Source organism: Dreissena polymorpha, chromosome 4, assembly GCF_020536995.1.
Source record: "Dreissena polymorpha isolate Duluth1 chromosome 4, UMN_Dpol_1.0, whole genome shotgun sequence".
NCBI lineage: Eukaryota > Metazoa > Mollusca > Bivalvia > Myida > Dreissenidae > Dreissena > Dreissena polymorpha.
In genome coordinates, this window is record NC_068358.1 from 120,343,579 (window position 1) to 120,356,233 (window position 12,655).

Below are 12,655 nucleotides of genomic sequence, written 5' to 3' on the forward strand. Positions count from 1 at the left end.
GTTAATAATTATGTACACGTGTAATGAAATGACCATACATTGTTGGGCTTCCTCTAAGTTTACATTCCACTAAATCATTACGTTTCTTTGTCGCCCATTCGAAAGTAGTGCATATTTCTTAAGAGACCCCTTTCTAGTCTGGTATAAAAGCCATTCAGAAGTTGCAGACATTCATTTTATTGTTATGTCCTATATACTATTTTTGTTTGCAATGTTTTGGTAAATTAAATTCGGACTACAAGGAAAGATGCACGTTTCGGGTTCAGTATGTGAGTTACTAGGCTTTTTCGTTAATTCGCCGACAAAATCAAGTTTTCTGAGACTGCCTGGATTCAGGCGAATTTTGTCGGAAGTAACATGCTATATAATTATGTTTTATTGAATTTTGACGAAAGAGGACATGTCGGTATTCATCTTATAATTGATACTAAGCTTGCACATTCAGAAGGGAAGGAAAGCGGAAAATTTCCTTGAACGTTAGTCAATTTATATTAGGGCCGTATCGTTATAGGATTTATTGTAATCTACCTTGTTTACCTACTGTAAACTAATACAATCTCCCAGCAGACTTGTCGTTCCGTGCTCTCGCATACGCGACATGATCGCAATGTAACGCAGAACTGAGAAAGGGCGATCACTATGAAGAGTATGCTCCTCAATGCTTGTGACAGTTGTCTCCCTTGTAATTGAACTGCAGCACAATTATTTCTGTACTGTTCCTTGCTTGAGAAATAGGCATTGCTGATAATGAAAATATACTATGAACGAAATGGCAAAGATATATGTCCTCTTCTGTTACTGACCCCGAGAAGAATAAGGGCTCTCACGAAGCATCGCGCTTGAACATTATTAATTTTCTGTTGCAATTTATTGTGGTATCCCCTCTAAAGCATTGTACTGCAGAATGGTACCCATGTTAATCCTACACTAGACGTTGAATAGACAGGTATATATCATTGTTTAAAAGTGTTAAGTTCCAATCGGTTAGTGTTATAAGAGCACCGTATTATGTATTATGTATTGCAGTATTCTGGATGAAAATGTACAACCAACTTTGGAAGTATAGGAGACTTAATGAAGAAAATCTTGATAAGCAGGATGAATAATCGATGTCTATCACAAAACAATATGGGTAATTAATATACCAGCTGCTGAAAATGATAAATTACAAATTTCACGTAGGTGAACATCTTTAGTAATGTCGAACTAACAATGCGGGAATTTTGAAGCTAATGTCGATAATCATAAATGGCACACCTATGTCAAACTATAAAACAGCGTTACGGTTACAATGTTACATGTGTTGCTGATTTTTTTTCAAAAGTAGGTTTCAAATGTTAAGGTATACAACATATTCATTAGAATTGTCTGATTTATAGCCTATACGTTTATGTTGTTAATATTATATTTATATTATATCATGTTGGAATTCTGTTAATGAGGAATTGTGTTAACTATGTATATAAAGAACACAGTTCAATGTAAAACAACGACAGCAACAACCATAAGCACTACGTTACACTGTTCTTATAAACATTTCATTTTTAAAGGGTGGGTGTGCCCATTTTAAGTGAATGACAATATTCATTATGATAAAAGATAATATTCAGTGTCTACATTGCTTTTATTTATATAGACAAAACATTTTGCTTAAAGTTAAACAAAAGCGAAACCAGCAATGCAGTCAGCACTTGAATGTATCGTGTGTTTTTTTTACTTAAGTGTCGTTATTGCGTAAAATATCTCCGATGTAAAAACACACCATATGACAAAGCGCACACCAAAGAAGCGCTTCTGAAGTATTATCATGATGAACGTATGTTCTAAACATTCCAGTTTCATGTTTAAATCGCTGATAACGTCATTGATTTCATTTAAACCAAATTGCTTATTTTGACAAATTCTTAAACCGTACGCCATGTCGCCGACAGCGATTCGCCCGCAGCGATCTAGTACCATTTCGAATCGTGCATGTGGCACGTGCGCTATCCAGGGTACATGACCGGAGAATTCAGTGACGTAATCAGTGTGCATCTCATGGGGCCATGTTCAAATTCTGTCAGATAGAGCGCGGGCCCCCAGGGAACTGTAATCTTAGAACAAATTGGTCAATAAACAGCTTTATTGGGTATAAAGATGACCAATAAATTTGAATTAGTGTTGTTGATGATAATATTTTACGAGGAAGTTAGTTTAATAGGTTGTTTAAAGATGAACGTGTTCCCTTGAGAGCCCATGCAAGATACATTTATATTAACAGACCCAATGATAAAGATTGTTAACTTCATGTTTAAACGCGTTTTAACCAACGGTTAGCCTTTCGACACTAGATTATAAATAAATAGTTTATAAAATGAAAATTTATAAATACCGGTACATGCGTTTGCTAATAAAGTTGGAAATATTGGTTTAATTGAAATATTTAAACATCCTTTGGTGTTCTTTAGAATCGTAGCCATATATATATGTCTCGTTCATCTTTTACATTCTACCATCTAACTTGGTTTTACGTGCGTTATTTGATGTCCTTTTATACGTATTCTCGTATTTTTACACGCCATTCTGTACACTGTCACACTATTGTATTCTAAGGAATATCGCAAGGAACAAAATCGCCATCAGTTGCGACAATGACCTGTTACCATCTGTGTCTTAAAGGGCCTTACCCCCTGTAACACTTTCATGTTCAAATGTTTTCTACATGAGGGCTTATTGTGAAAGGTCAACAGATTGGTGAAAGGGTCGCTGTCTCGGTTACACAACGTGGCCCTATGTTGGCCCCATCACATCACAGATGTGCTGTATGTACGGTGGGCTAATCGGTCGCGCATTGGCCCGCAGTCCGCGATCACCGATTGCTTATAAAAGGGTGTCAATCGTATGAACGGAACTTCGCATAAGGAAATTGTTTTTACTGAACCGACTTCTACGCCACTAAGGATAGTTTAGATTCTGATAGCAATAACAAATACAAGTATCGGGTAATTTACGTATATATCCGATAACATAGTCAACCCCATAAACATGCGTTGTTTTATTTACCCTTTACCACTTAGATACGTATTTTCACGCATTTGTAGTCCCTTAGAAAGTTAAATTTAATTAAAAACCTTTCTTACGTAATTCAAATTTAAAGGCTTCATTTCCAACCCTTTTACTGTGAGCATCAAACAGCATAAAACCTTAACAGACTGCGAGTTACTCGCAGGCTGTTCTGGTTTTATGCTGTTTGCACATAGCTACTTTCACTTTGCTTCCGAGTGGGAAAGGGCTGATTGTTTCATTGACATTGTTTCTAATATCTATCGATCTTTAGTCGTATTTCAGATTGTGCTTAGGACTTGCATTAACCCTTTCAGTGCGGGAACCGAATTTTAAAGGCCTTTGCAAACAGTTTGGATCCAGATGAGACGCCACAGAACGTGGCGTCTCATCAGGATCCAAACTGTTTGCTATTTTGATAGTATTCTTTGAAAAAAACACGAAGAAAATGCTAATTTTAGAAATTCTGCAGGCGACATTTTAGCAGACGACAAATTTCCCAGCATGCAAAGGGTTAACTTTCGAAAACTGAAAGTAAAAACTTAAGGCTCTGATTTTTGCATTTTTACTCATAATGTTTGGACGTTTTAACAAGGATTCCATCCTTGCAGTACTGAAATTAAGTATGCACAAAAGATACATTGGTGGTCAATGTTTTTAACAAGGTCTTTATGGCGAATCATTCAGGTTATATTTACAAATACAATAGACATTATACACGTATACTGCTCCCTCAGACCTTAGCTTGCATTCTAAACCGACGTTCAAAATGAGAATGTGTTGTCGTTTTTCAAAGTCAACAATCAGCTGACTTGACTTTCTTCACTTTCAGTGGTACTTTTTACTGGATCTAATATCTAAATTTATAATAACATGACGATGAAGGGATAGTTTTCAATTATGAGTCCGATTTATTCTACGGTATTTTAGACAGACAGACAGACAGACAGACAGACAGACAGACAGACAGACAGACAGACAGACAGACAGACAGACAGACAGACAGATTTATTAAAGTCTCATTTCTGTACATACAATTGTATACATGATTAAATCATGAGTCGGTTAATAAATTATAGATAAAAAAGTTATGTCAAAATAACAAGAGGCTTAGACGCCTGGGCCAGAGAACGAGACTGTGAAAATACAAAAAGGGCCGTGTAGGACATTTAACAATATGTATGTTCTAGTATGTTATCGATGTGAATTTGCGAATTCTCGCACGAATTTCCAATTTTCATTGCCACGTTTTGTCTTTTTCTTTTAATTTATGTTCCAATAAAACATACTAGAATTATACGTTAGAAATAAAAGTAATTTCAATTCATAAACAAATTGACGAATACAAACAGGCGTCATATTTCAGACGTTTCAGCATAAAGTGAAGCGATTTTTTCTTTCTAAAATTAAAATTACGTCATTCACATAACTTATGCTGTGAAGGAGGTTAAAATTTGTATCAAATGCAATTTACAACAATACTATGTACATAAAGTACACAGCTTAAGGGCAGCTGAGTTAAATACCGTTGTTGTATTGACATGACTGTTCCGTACACTAACGGGATATCGGCGGTTTAGCACGTTTGTGGTAAGTATTGACAAATAAAGTACGCTAGTTGCCGTATCCATTCACGGTCCGGACATTTGACTGCAATAGGGACACTTTGATAACAATCATTAGTGCGATTACATCGCCCATGGTGATGTTTCAGCCACTTAAATGGTTTTAGATGTTATTGTAAATGATCTTGACACCGTATAAAAGGCTAAAACATTCTACAAGCAATACTTGGCCACGCTTGAATAGTTCAATTAAGTCGCACAGTTGTGTAACCGCATGTCATTTAATATAATTTTATGGTGTTTTCTCGCCGATCATTTCGGTAGGGTGTGTGTCTCTAACTATGACAGTAATGGCGGTATATGGGGTTCGACTCGTGGATGTGCCGAGTAACAATGTGAATCCCACTGAGTCGACAGCTATTGGCCGTTCTCGATGGGCGATTAGTAAATTTAAATATCCGAGATGTTCATTTTGAAATAATTAAACAAACAACGCAAAGTTGGAATGTGTATTTGATGTACATTTAGGGCTAATGATGGCACGGTAAAAATACCACCCTGCATGTTTTGAAGTATTGACGTGTAAAAATCACTTTTTAGCTGGACTAGACCTTGTTTTCGATAAAAAAATGTAATCCCCCAAAATTTAATATTTTTGTGAACTTTCATGCCCCATGCCGAAGACCTAGATATATTCTCTAGGTCTCTCTCTGCCCATGCAGAGATAAACATAACAAACAATATTTAAAGTGACGCGTCTAAAACAACGGGTTTAAATATCGTTTTCAATCACAAACCGCCAGTTGCGAGAAAAAATACACATCGGTTCGACGCAACAAACTGGGGAATTTTTCGCAAACAAAGATATCTTGTGATGTAACTAACGAGAATCGCGGTTGACGTGAATCTCGTTATTTACTGGTTCCCGGTGCTTCCCGGGGAGCACCATAAGCGCGGCTATAATCCCCAAAGACCAGTGCGGTTAGACAACACTGGCTTATCACGGGTTCCCATCGCCATTGCGCTTCATGAACGATTGCCTTCGCAGATTGCCGGTGGATGTTTGACTGACGTTTCACCTGTGCGCAACGAAATGATAAAGAAACAAATTAATAGAGAAAATGCCACCGCCAACAAATCACTCGCATAGTGTACCCCTCATCGTATTATCCCACTGTCTTTGAGATTCAAGCAGCAATTGCGCCGCGGTGAATGCAACAGTGTTCATCATTTGGAAGCATTAGTGCAATGCATACTTTTAGATTTTACATGCTTCTCGTTTTAATTAAACATACACGTTAATGTTTTTTGTAATATTGTCTACTAGTATGCTTTTCTTGTTTTCTATTTTACAGTTTATGTGTTATTGCTGTTTATGGAACATTCGTCCGATTTACTGAAAACTATGGTCTTCCGAAACAATTTATATAACTAATATTTTGAACCGCAGTTTGAAGTACACGAGGTGAAGCGTACAGCTATTGCAGCATCATAGAGTCCGTCAAATAACATTGTCATCTGTGCGTCATCTGCGAACCAGGTTAGTACACGTATATACATACATTGTACAAGCAATCACGGAACTCGAACACCATACATGATGGTTATTGTTCGTTCAAGCACCCTACAGTTGTTTGTCCATTTACGTGCAAAGTGCGGTGTCCACTCGCTGAAAGCTCCAATTTCAAGGACCATTTGCAGGGCTTACAGAAGGGACAATTATCGGCCTGATGCTGACCACGGGCCGGTTTTAATCACTAATTAGTCACCGAAAAATCAGTGGTCAAGAACACCACATCATCGCTCGATCGCAGGCTGATGGAATTCTTTGGTTGTACACTTCCTCTGCAGGCGATGGGGTGTGCTCGTTAATGAGCCGGGATAGAAATTATGCGGATGCTATTTTGAAATGAAAATATCATTAGCGGCAATCAGTGATTATCGTTTCTGTCAAACGGTGCGGGCCTGGTTTGTCTTGGTCCGTGCAAGTCCTCCATATGGCGAAATGATTGATCCGCTCCGAGTCCCTTTTGATGTGTGTGAAAACGTATTATACGAAATCAGATTTCGTACACACGTATCATTATATTTAACATAAATATATACAAAATAAAGGTGCATATTTTGTCGTATTACTAGTATACTATCCTCTATTCGTATTGATTGTTTATTACTGTAAGCGAGTCCATGATCTGGTTACAAAAATGATAAGATGTTAGTTAACAAGGTCAGTGCATGCACACTTTGTATTGTTAAACTCCGAACCTCGGAATATTGTTATGCTATAAAGTATTTTTTATGAATTTAGTTTTTCGGATGACACATGATATTTTACTTTATTTTTTTTTATAAATATTATTTTATTTATAGTTTTCGCTAAATATAACCTGTTAAAGTACATTTTATTTTTACGGTCATCATTATAATAGTTATTTCGTATTATTTGTATTACATGTATATGGTTCAACAAGTGTACTTTTATACTGGATTATATGGGTATGAAAAGAATATATTTCGATTTTATGTAAAATGCTATTTAAAATGCATTTAGATATTTCCATGACCATATCACTATCGCAACTACCGGTAAGAGGGAGGAGTTGACCTCCTATGTTGTTAAAACGTGTAACCCAACTTTTTTTGCTTTTTTAATTTGCTTGATTGAAATGTATAATTGTATCTTTATTGTGTTAAAATGTAAATGCGCTGGATATTGAAATCAATGCTATTATTAAACAAAAAATGCCTGTTTCTATGTAGGTTGCCATAAAGTGAATGACCTCCAATGAAAATATGATCCAGTTAAAGTCACGTATAATGTTGGAACTGCTTCATACCATGAATATGATATACGTCATCCAATACGTAACGATGTTAATAATATATACATTTACAAGTAGAAACGTTCGGTAACGCTTGATACATTGACATACTGTACAGTTCAGATCGAGTTCAAACGGCCACTTTACAAAGTGAGATCGTGTCAACGCATAAATAAGCATCATAGACTTTGGTAATTATTTACTTAACTAAGTGCAATATATCGTGGAGGCAGTATTGGTTGTCACTTAACTAAGTGCAATATATCGTGGAGGCAGTATTGGTTGTCACGAAATTTTAAAGACTTGCATACTTTACATACGTTAATGTTAACCTTATTCCATGCACGTGTTTGACTGAAACTGATTATATGTGGTACATCAGACTCCTAGACAGCTATAGGTACTAAATGAGCCTTATATGTGGTACATCAGACTCCTAGACAGCTATAGGTACTAAATGTGGAACATCAGACTCCTAGACAGCTACAGGTACTAAATGTGGAACATCAGACTCCTAGACAGCTACAGGTACTAAATGTGGTACATCAGACTCCTAGACAGCTATAGGTACTAAATGTGGTACATCAGACTCCTAGACAGCTATAGGTACTAAATGAGCCTTATTCTGATCAAAATTGGACATTATTCATGTGCGTAAAGTGTCGTCCCAGATTAGCATGTGCAGTCCGCACATGATAATCTGGGACGACACCTTACGCACAGGCATTATGCCCAGTTTTCTCAGAACGCGACACAAATCATCTAATCACTTAAAGCACAAACCAATATGGTTAAAATACAACAGACGAAACAGAAGTGGAACTTATAACTGGTCCAATATAGGATATGGGCAATACATGGGTTCCCTCTCTCTTAATGATATTCGCACCCTAATAAACTCATTTGCACAGCGTTAATTGTTGTTTTGAATGAGATATGTATTGTAGATCAGCTTCTGTTGTGCCGATACAAGAGCCCACAGCGGACCGATTAAGAGATCGTTGCACAAATATCAGAGGTTCTGTTATAGTGATAAGACCTCGGATAGACGGGGCCCGGGTAGTGGCTCAGGTGGAAAGCCCGAGTGGTCCCCTGGGGGTCTGTGCTGTTGTTACGTACTTGCCGATTGTTGTATCGTATGAGAGCGAGATAATCTACGGCGTATCTTGTCATGCAGTGGTATTGTTATACCACAACACTTCGTACTTTGTTTAGCGTGAAGCTTAATGTCCGTTAAAACAACTGGCCCGACGCGTTTACGCAACATCTGAACAAGAAACTGCGTTTAGGTGTTACATTCTATTATTTGGCTAGACGTAGTATGTACAATAATAGTTATGTTTTTTTCTTTGTCTAATGAGTCTTTATAACTTATAATTGCACTCCATTTATGCAAAATGCATTACTTATTAAAGAGACCTTAAGTTGTAAAAATCATTTTTTAAATGTCTCCTATTCAAAGAAACTTTGGCCCTTATTTTGTTTGTACCGTTGTATGCGCCGAAACTTAATTATTGTTCTGTTGTATATCTAATTTACATAGTGACGCGAGGCTCTGAATGTCTTTGTCGTTCACGACTATATTCCGTTCTTACAAACGATAATATGCTATCTTATTAACAAAAAAGAATTTCGAAATTAAATTCGTGCATTTTCCGATTGATATACCCGATCTAATTCCTGATCGTTCTCTAAATATGTCGGTGTTCTCGGTGATGCATTTGAAGCTTTAATATATTAAATAAGGATACGCAATTTAGTTTCGAATCATTTTAATTTAATAACAATACGGTTCAAACAACATATTTACAACATATTGATAAAATACAATAAACGACGTAATAAGCTTTGTAACTAAGACCGAACAAATTAAGTATTCAAAAATGAGTAAAATTAAATTTATATAGATATTTACCATTAATATGCATTCTTCTTTTTTTTATAAATATGTTCGTATAAAAATATTCCAACGTAAAAATACTACTAAATATCAAGGAAACTTGAAATTGTTAACTGTCTACGAGTATCTTTTTATAATCTTCAATCAGATACACTGAAATTGAATATCAGCATGTGAATGAAACCTCACATTCTCCTATCAAAGTAACATATAAAAACATGACATTTTCTGGTCCACTTCCAGCTATTATTCATATTTATTGACTAGATAACAACAAAAGACGTCTAGCAAATATCACAGTTCCACACGGTTCGTCTTTTCAACATAAGAATTATGTTTACACAATTTGTTATGATTTCATGAATATATACAAAATGTTATGGTCCCATTGTTACATTTTTATTTTTACGAAAAAACAATACAAAACAGTAACAACAAAAATCTACTTATTTTGTCTGTACAGTGCATATTTGCAGTACAGTTTTGTTTTAGCCAATAAACTTAAGACAGCATGTTTGACAATATTTTAAGAACATCTATTAACGAACATATTTACAGTATTTTTAACGATGACCTACATGTAAGTACGTGGTCCCATATCTTCAACAGATAAACAAAAAAAACTATATTTGTAAATTTCTTTGTACCCAAAAATATCGGATAAAATTGCAACCTGGATTTTGTATGTACACTAATAATATTATATAACAATATGTTATTGATATTATACAAGATGTAAGTGATCAGTCCCAATAAACAATTTACAGGAAAGCATAAACAGTAATTGACACTTAATATATGCCCCAAGATATCAATCGATAATGCATGTATACACCAAATATATATTAATAGTAAACACTATTTACGAAGAGTAAGTTTAACAAATATACTCTTGTAGCATCAAATTCTTATTCACTGAAAAGTAACTAGCACATTGGTCAGGCACTATAGTTTAACACGGAAGAGAGGTACCGGACGTTCCGATTTCACTTCGCGATGACTCCCGGCGACCAGTCTGATTTAAGTGACATCATCGACTGTTGGTGGTGGTATCTGTAGGCGGCCTCAGCGTAAGAGAGGCTGGGCGGAAACCGTTGCAGCAGACCGGAAGTTTGAGCCAGCAGGTGATTTTCAGTCGATCCCATGTTGCCAAATACCGGAAGATACCCTATGGGCATGTGTTCAGGGGCTAGATATCGAGTTGTGGGCGGAGTCAAAAACATGGCGGGGTGGTAGAGGGAGGAGTAGATTCTGGTGTCAAAGGCGCTTGCTAGGCTCGGTGTCTCCGGTGTCTTGTCATCGATGTTCGTCAATTTGGAAATGCTGAAGTCGCTAAGGTGTCGCTTAGGCGGAGGAGACGCTGCTTCCGGTGAGGACGCACGCACGCAGTCACAACACTTGTCGGAAGTTGCGTCGTTCTTCTTCAGAAACGTTCGGCCGCATGATGTACAACTACCCTGTGTGTCGTCTGAAATTTGAAGACAATCAAGGGTTAAGATTGTTGCTTCTAGGATAATTTCCAAACAAAAGTGTAAACATGAATATGGTCGAAGTCACTATCACTTTTAGGTAAGAACAGCGTTCCGTTTATTTTATTGTAAATCAAATGCTGTTGAAATCACAACTACATTGCATGTATGTAGTTAATTTCACACGAATAGAATACACGCACACAACGACATCACGGACTTGTTTCTAAGTTGACATTTTTCCATATAAATGTTCTCGTATAAAAAAAAATCTACAATCCATTATGTTGTGTTTTACCTTCGTGCGTTTTCAAGTGAGTCTTCAGGTTGCAGTAGAGGGCGAACTTCTTTTGACACGTGGAGCACTCGTGTGGCTTGTCACCTGTAAAGGGGAACATACCAACTATCACACTAACTGGCGAAATTGTTCGGTAATTTTTTGGTATTTTTTTTTATCTAATTGATCCTTACTTTAAATATTCCAACCTGCAAAAGTCGATGAAAGTAAATGGTTTATATCGCCCCACGACATCGCAATACAACTCGATCTGTACTAAACAAACTTTACGACTAAAAGCATCGTATCTCGTCAACGGATACGTGTCATCAACCGGATGTGCTTTACTTACCGGTGTGGAGCAACAGGTGGTTCTTGAGGTTCGTCTGCTTGCTGAATCCCCTGTTGCAGACATCACAGCGATACGGCCACGATCCGTTATGCACGTACATATGCGAGCGCAGGTCCCCGGGCGTCGGGAAGGACTTGTTGCAAAGGCTGCATTTGTGGGGCTTATCCTGAAGATTGCAATGAGGTGTTGATTAATAATTTATTTCCGGTGATTTTGGGAATGTGCTCAAAGTAATTTGACGTGGAACTTTTTTTTGTCAAAAATAAAGTAAAAGGGTGTCAATTCTTTGTATATATGTACAATTATTATTTCAACCAGTTGATGTCCCAATTGTTTTAACAGAACAATAAAAATCAAAGCCTTAAAATTAAAAACAAAAATTAGGTAAAATAAAACGTTTCTGTTTCGTGAAATTTAATAAATAATATTTTAAGATTTATTTACTAATTATTATAAAGTAACAAAATTTCCGTTTTTATTAATAGTAGCATACCTTATTGTGTGTCATCTTGTGGTAGTACAGATTGGAGCTGGCGGTGAAGCGCTTCCCGCAGACCCCGCACTCGTGAGGCTTCTCGCCGCTGTGGATGCGCCGGTGTGTGTTTAGCGACGATGACGTCGAGAACGCCTTTCCGCAGACGTCACAGGCGTGCGGCTTTTCCCCTGTATGCGTGCGCATGTGACGCTTCAGCAGCGACGGTCGGTCGAACTTCTTTCCGCATACCTCGCACGGGAGCCAGGTGCGCTCGCGGTTACGCTTCGGTCGCAGGCTCAGGAATTCTTCAGTCGGTGAGGGCTTATGTTGGTGAGTCGAAGATGTCGTGCTGGTAGGTGACGTCTTCGGTGATCGTGACGTGGAAGTCAGTGGCGATGTGAACGCCGAGGGAGAGGAGTCCGAGGTACGTGAATACTTCGACGGGGTTCTGTAGGATGTCAGATTAAGAGGAGACATCTGTTGCGGATAGGCAGCGTGGTGGCGCGGGGAGAGTTCCGGATCAGAGTATCTTTCGGTTTCCGGTGTATCGTTTGTGTTTGACGCCGGGCTTGTATCGTCGCTGCTGTGTGTGACGTCACTTACGCTGGACTTGCAGTCGTCCTCACGAGAAGGGGGTGAGGTCAGCATGTCGGGTCCCCTCGGAAACGAGATCGGGGAAACGGCGCCCATGTCAAGCTCTTGTTTCACTGAAACAAAGTTCACATTGCTGTAAGCGTTTTGATAAGCTTAGAA

General features: G+C 37.6%; 1 protein-coding gene across 1 annotated transcript; it reads right to left on the minus strand.

The window, feature by feature from the left end:
- Window positions 1–10,315: 10,315 nt before the first annotated feature.
- Window positions 10,316–12,106, minus strand: LOC127878741 (zinc finger protein 558-like). Its single transcript, XM_052425271.1, has 4 exons — window positions 11,921–12,106; window positions 11,428–11,593; window positions 11,097–11,180; window positions 10,316–10,797 (listed from the first exon to the last, which is right to left on the minus strand). Exons 1-4 carry the CDS (start codon window positions 12,104–12,106, stop codon window positions 10,316–10,318), a joined length of 918 nt encoding a protein of 305 aa, XP_052281231.1.
- Between the last annotated feature and the right edge of the window lie 549 nt (window positions 12,107–12,655).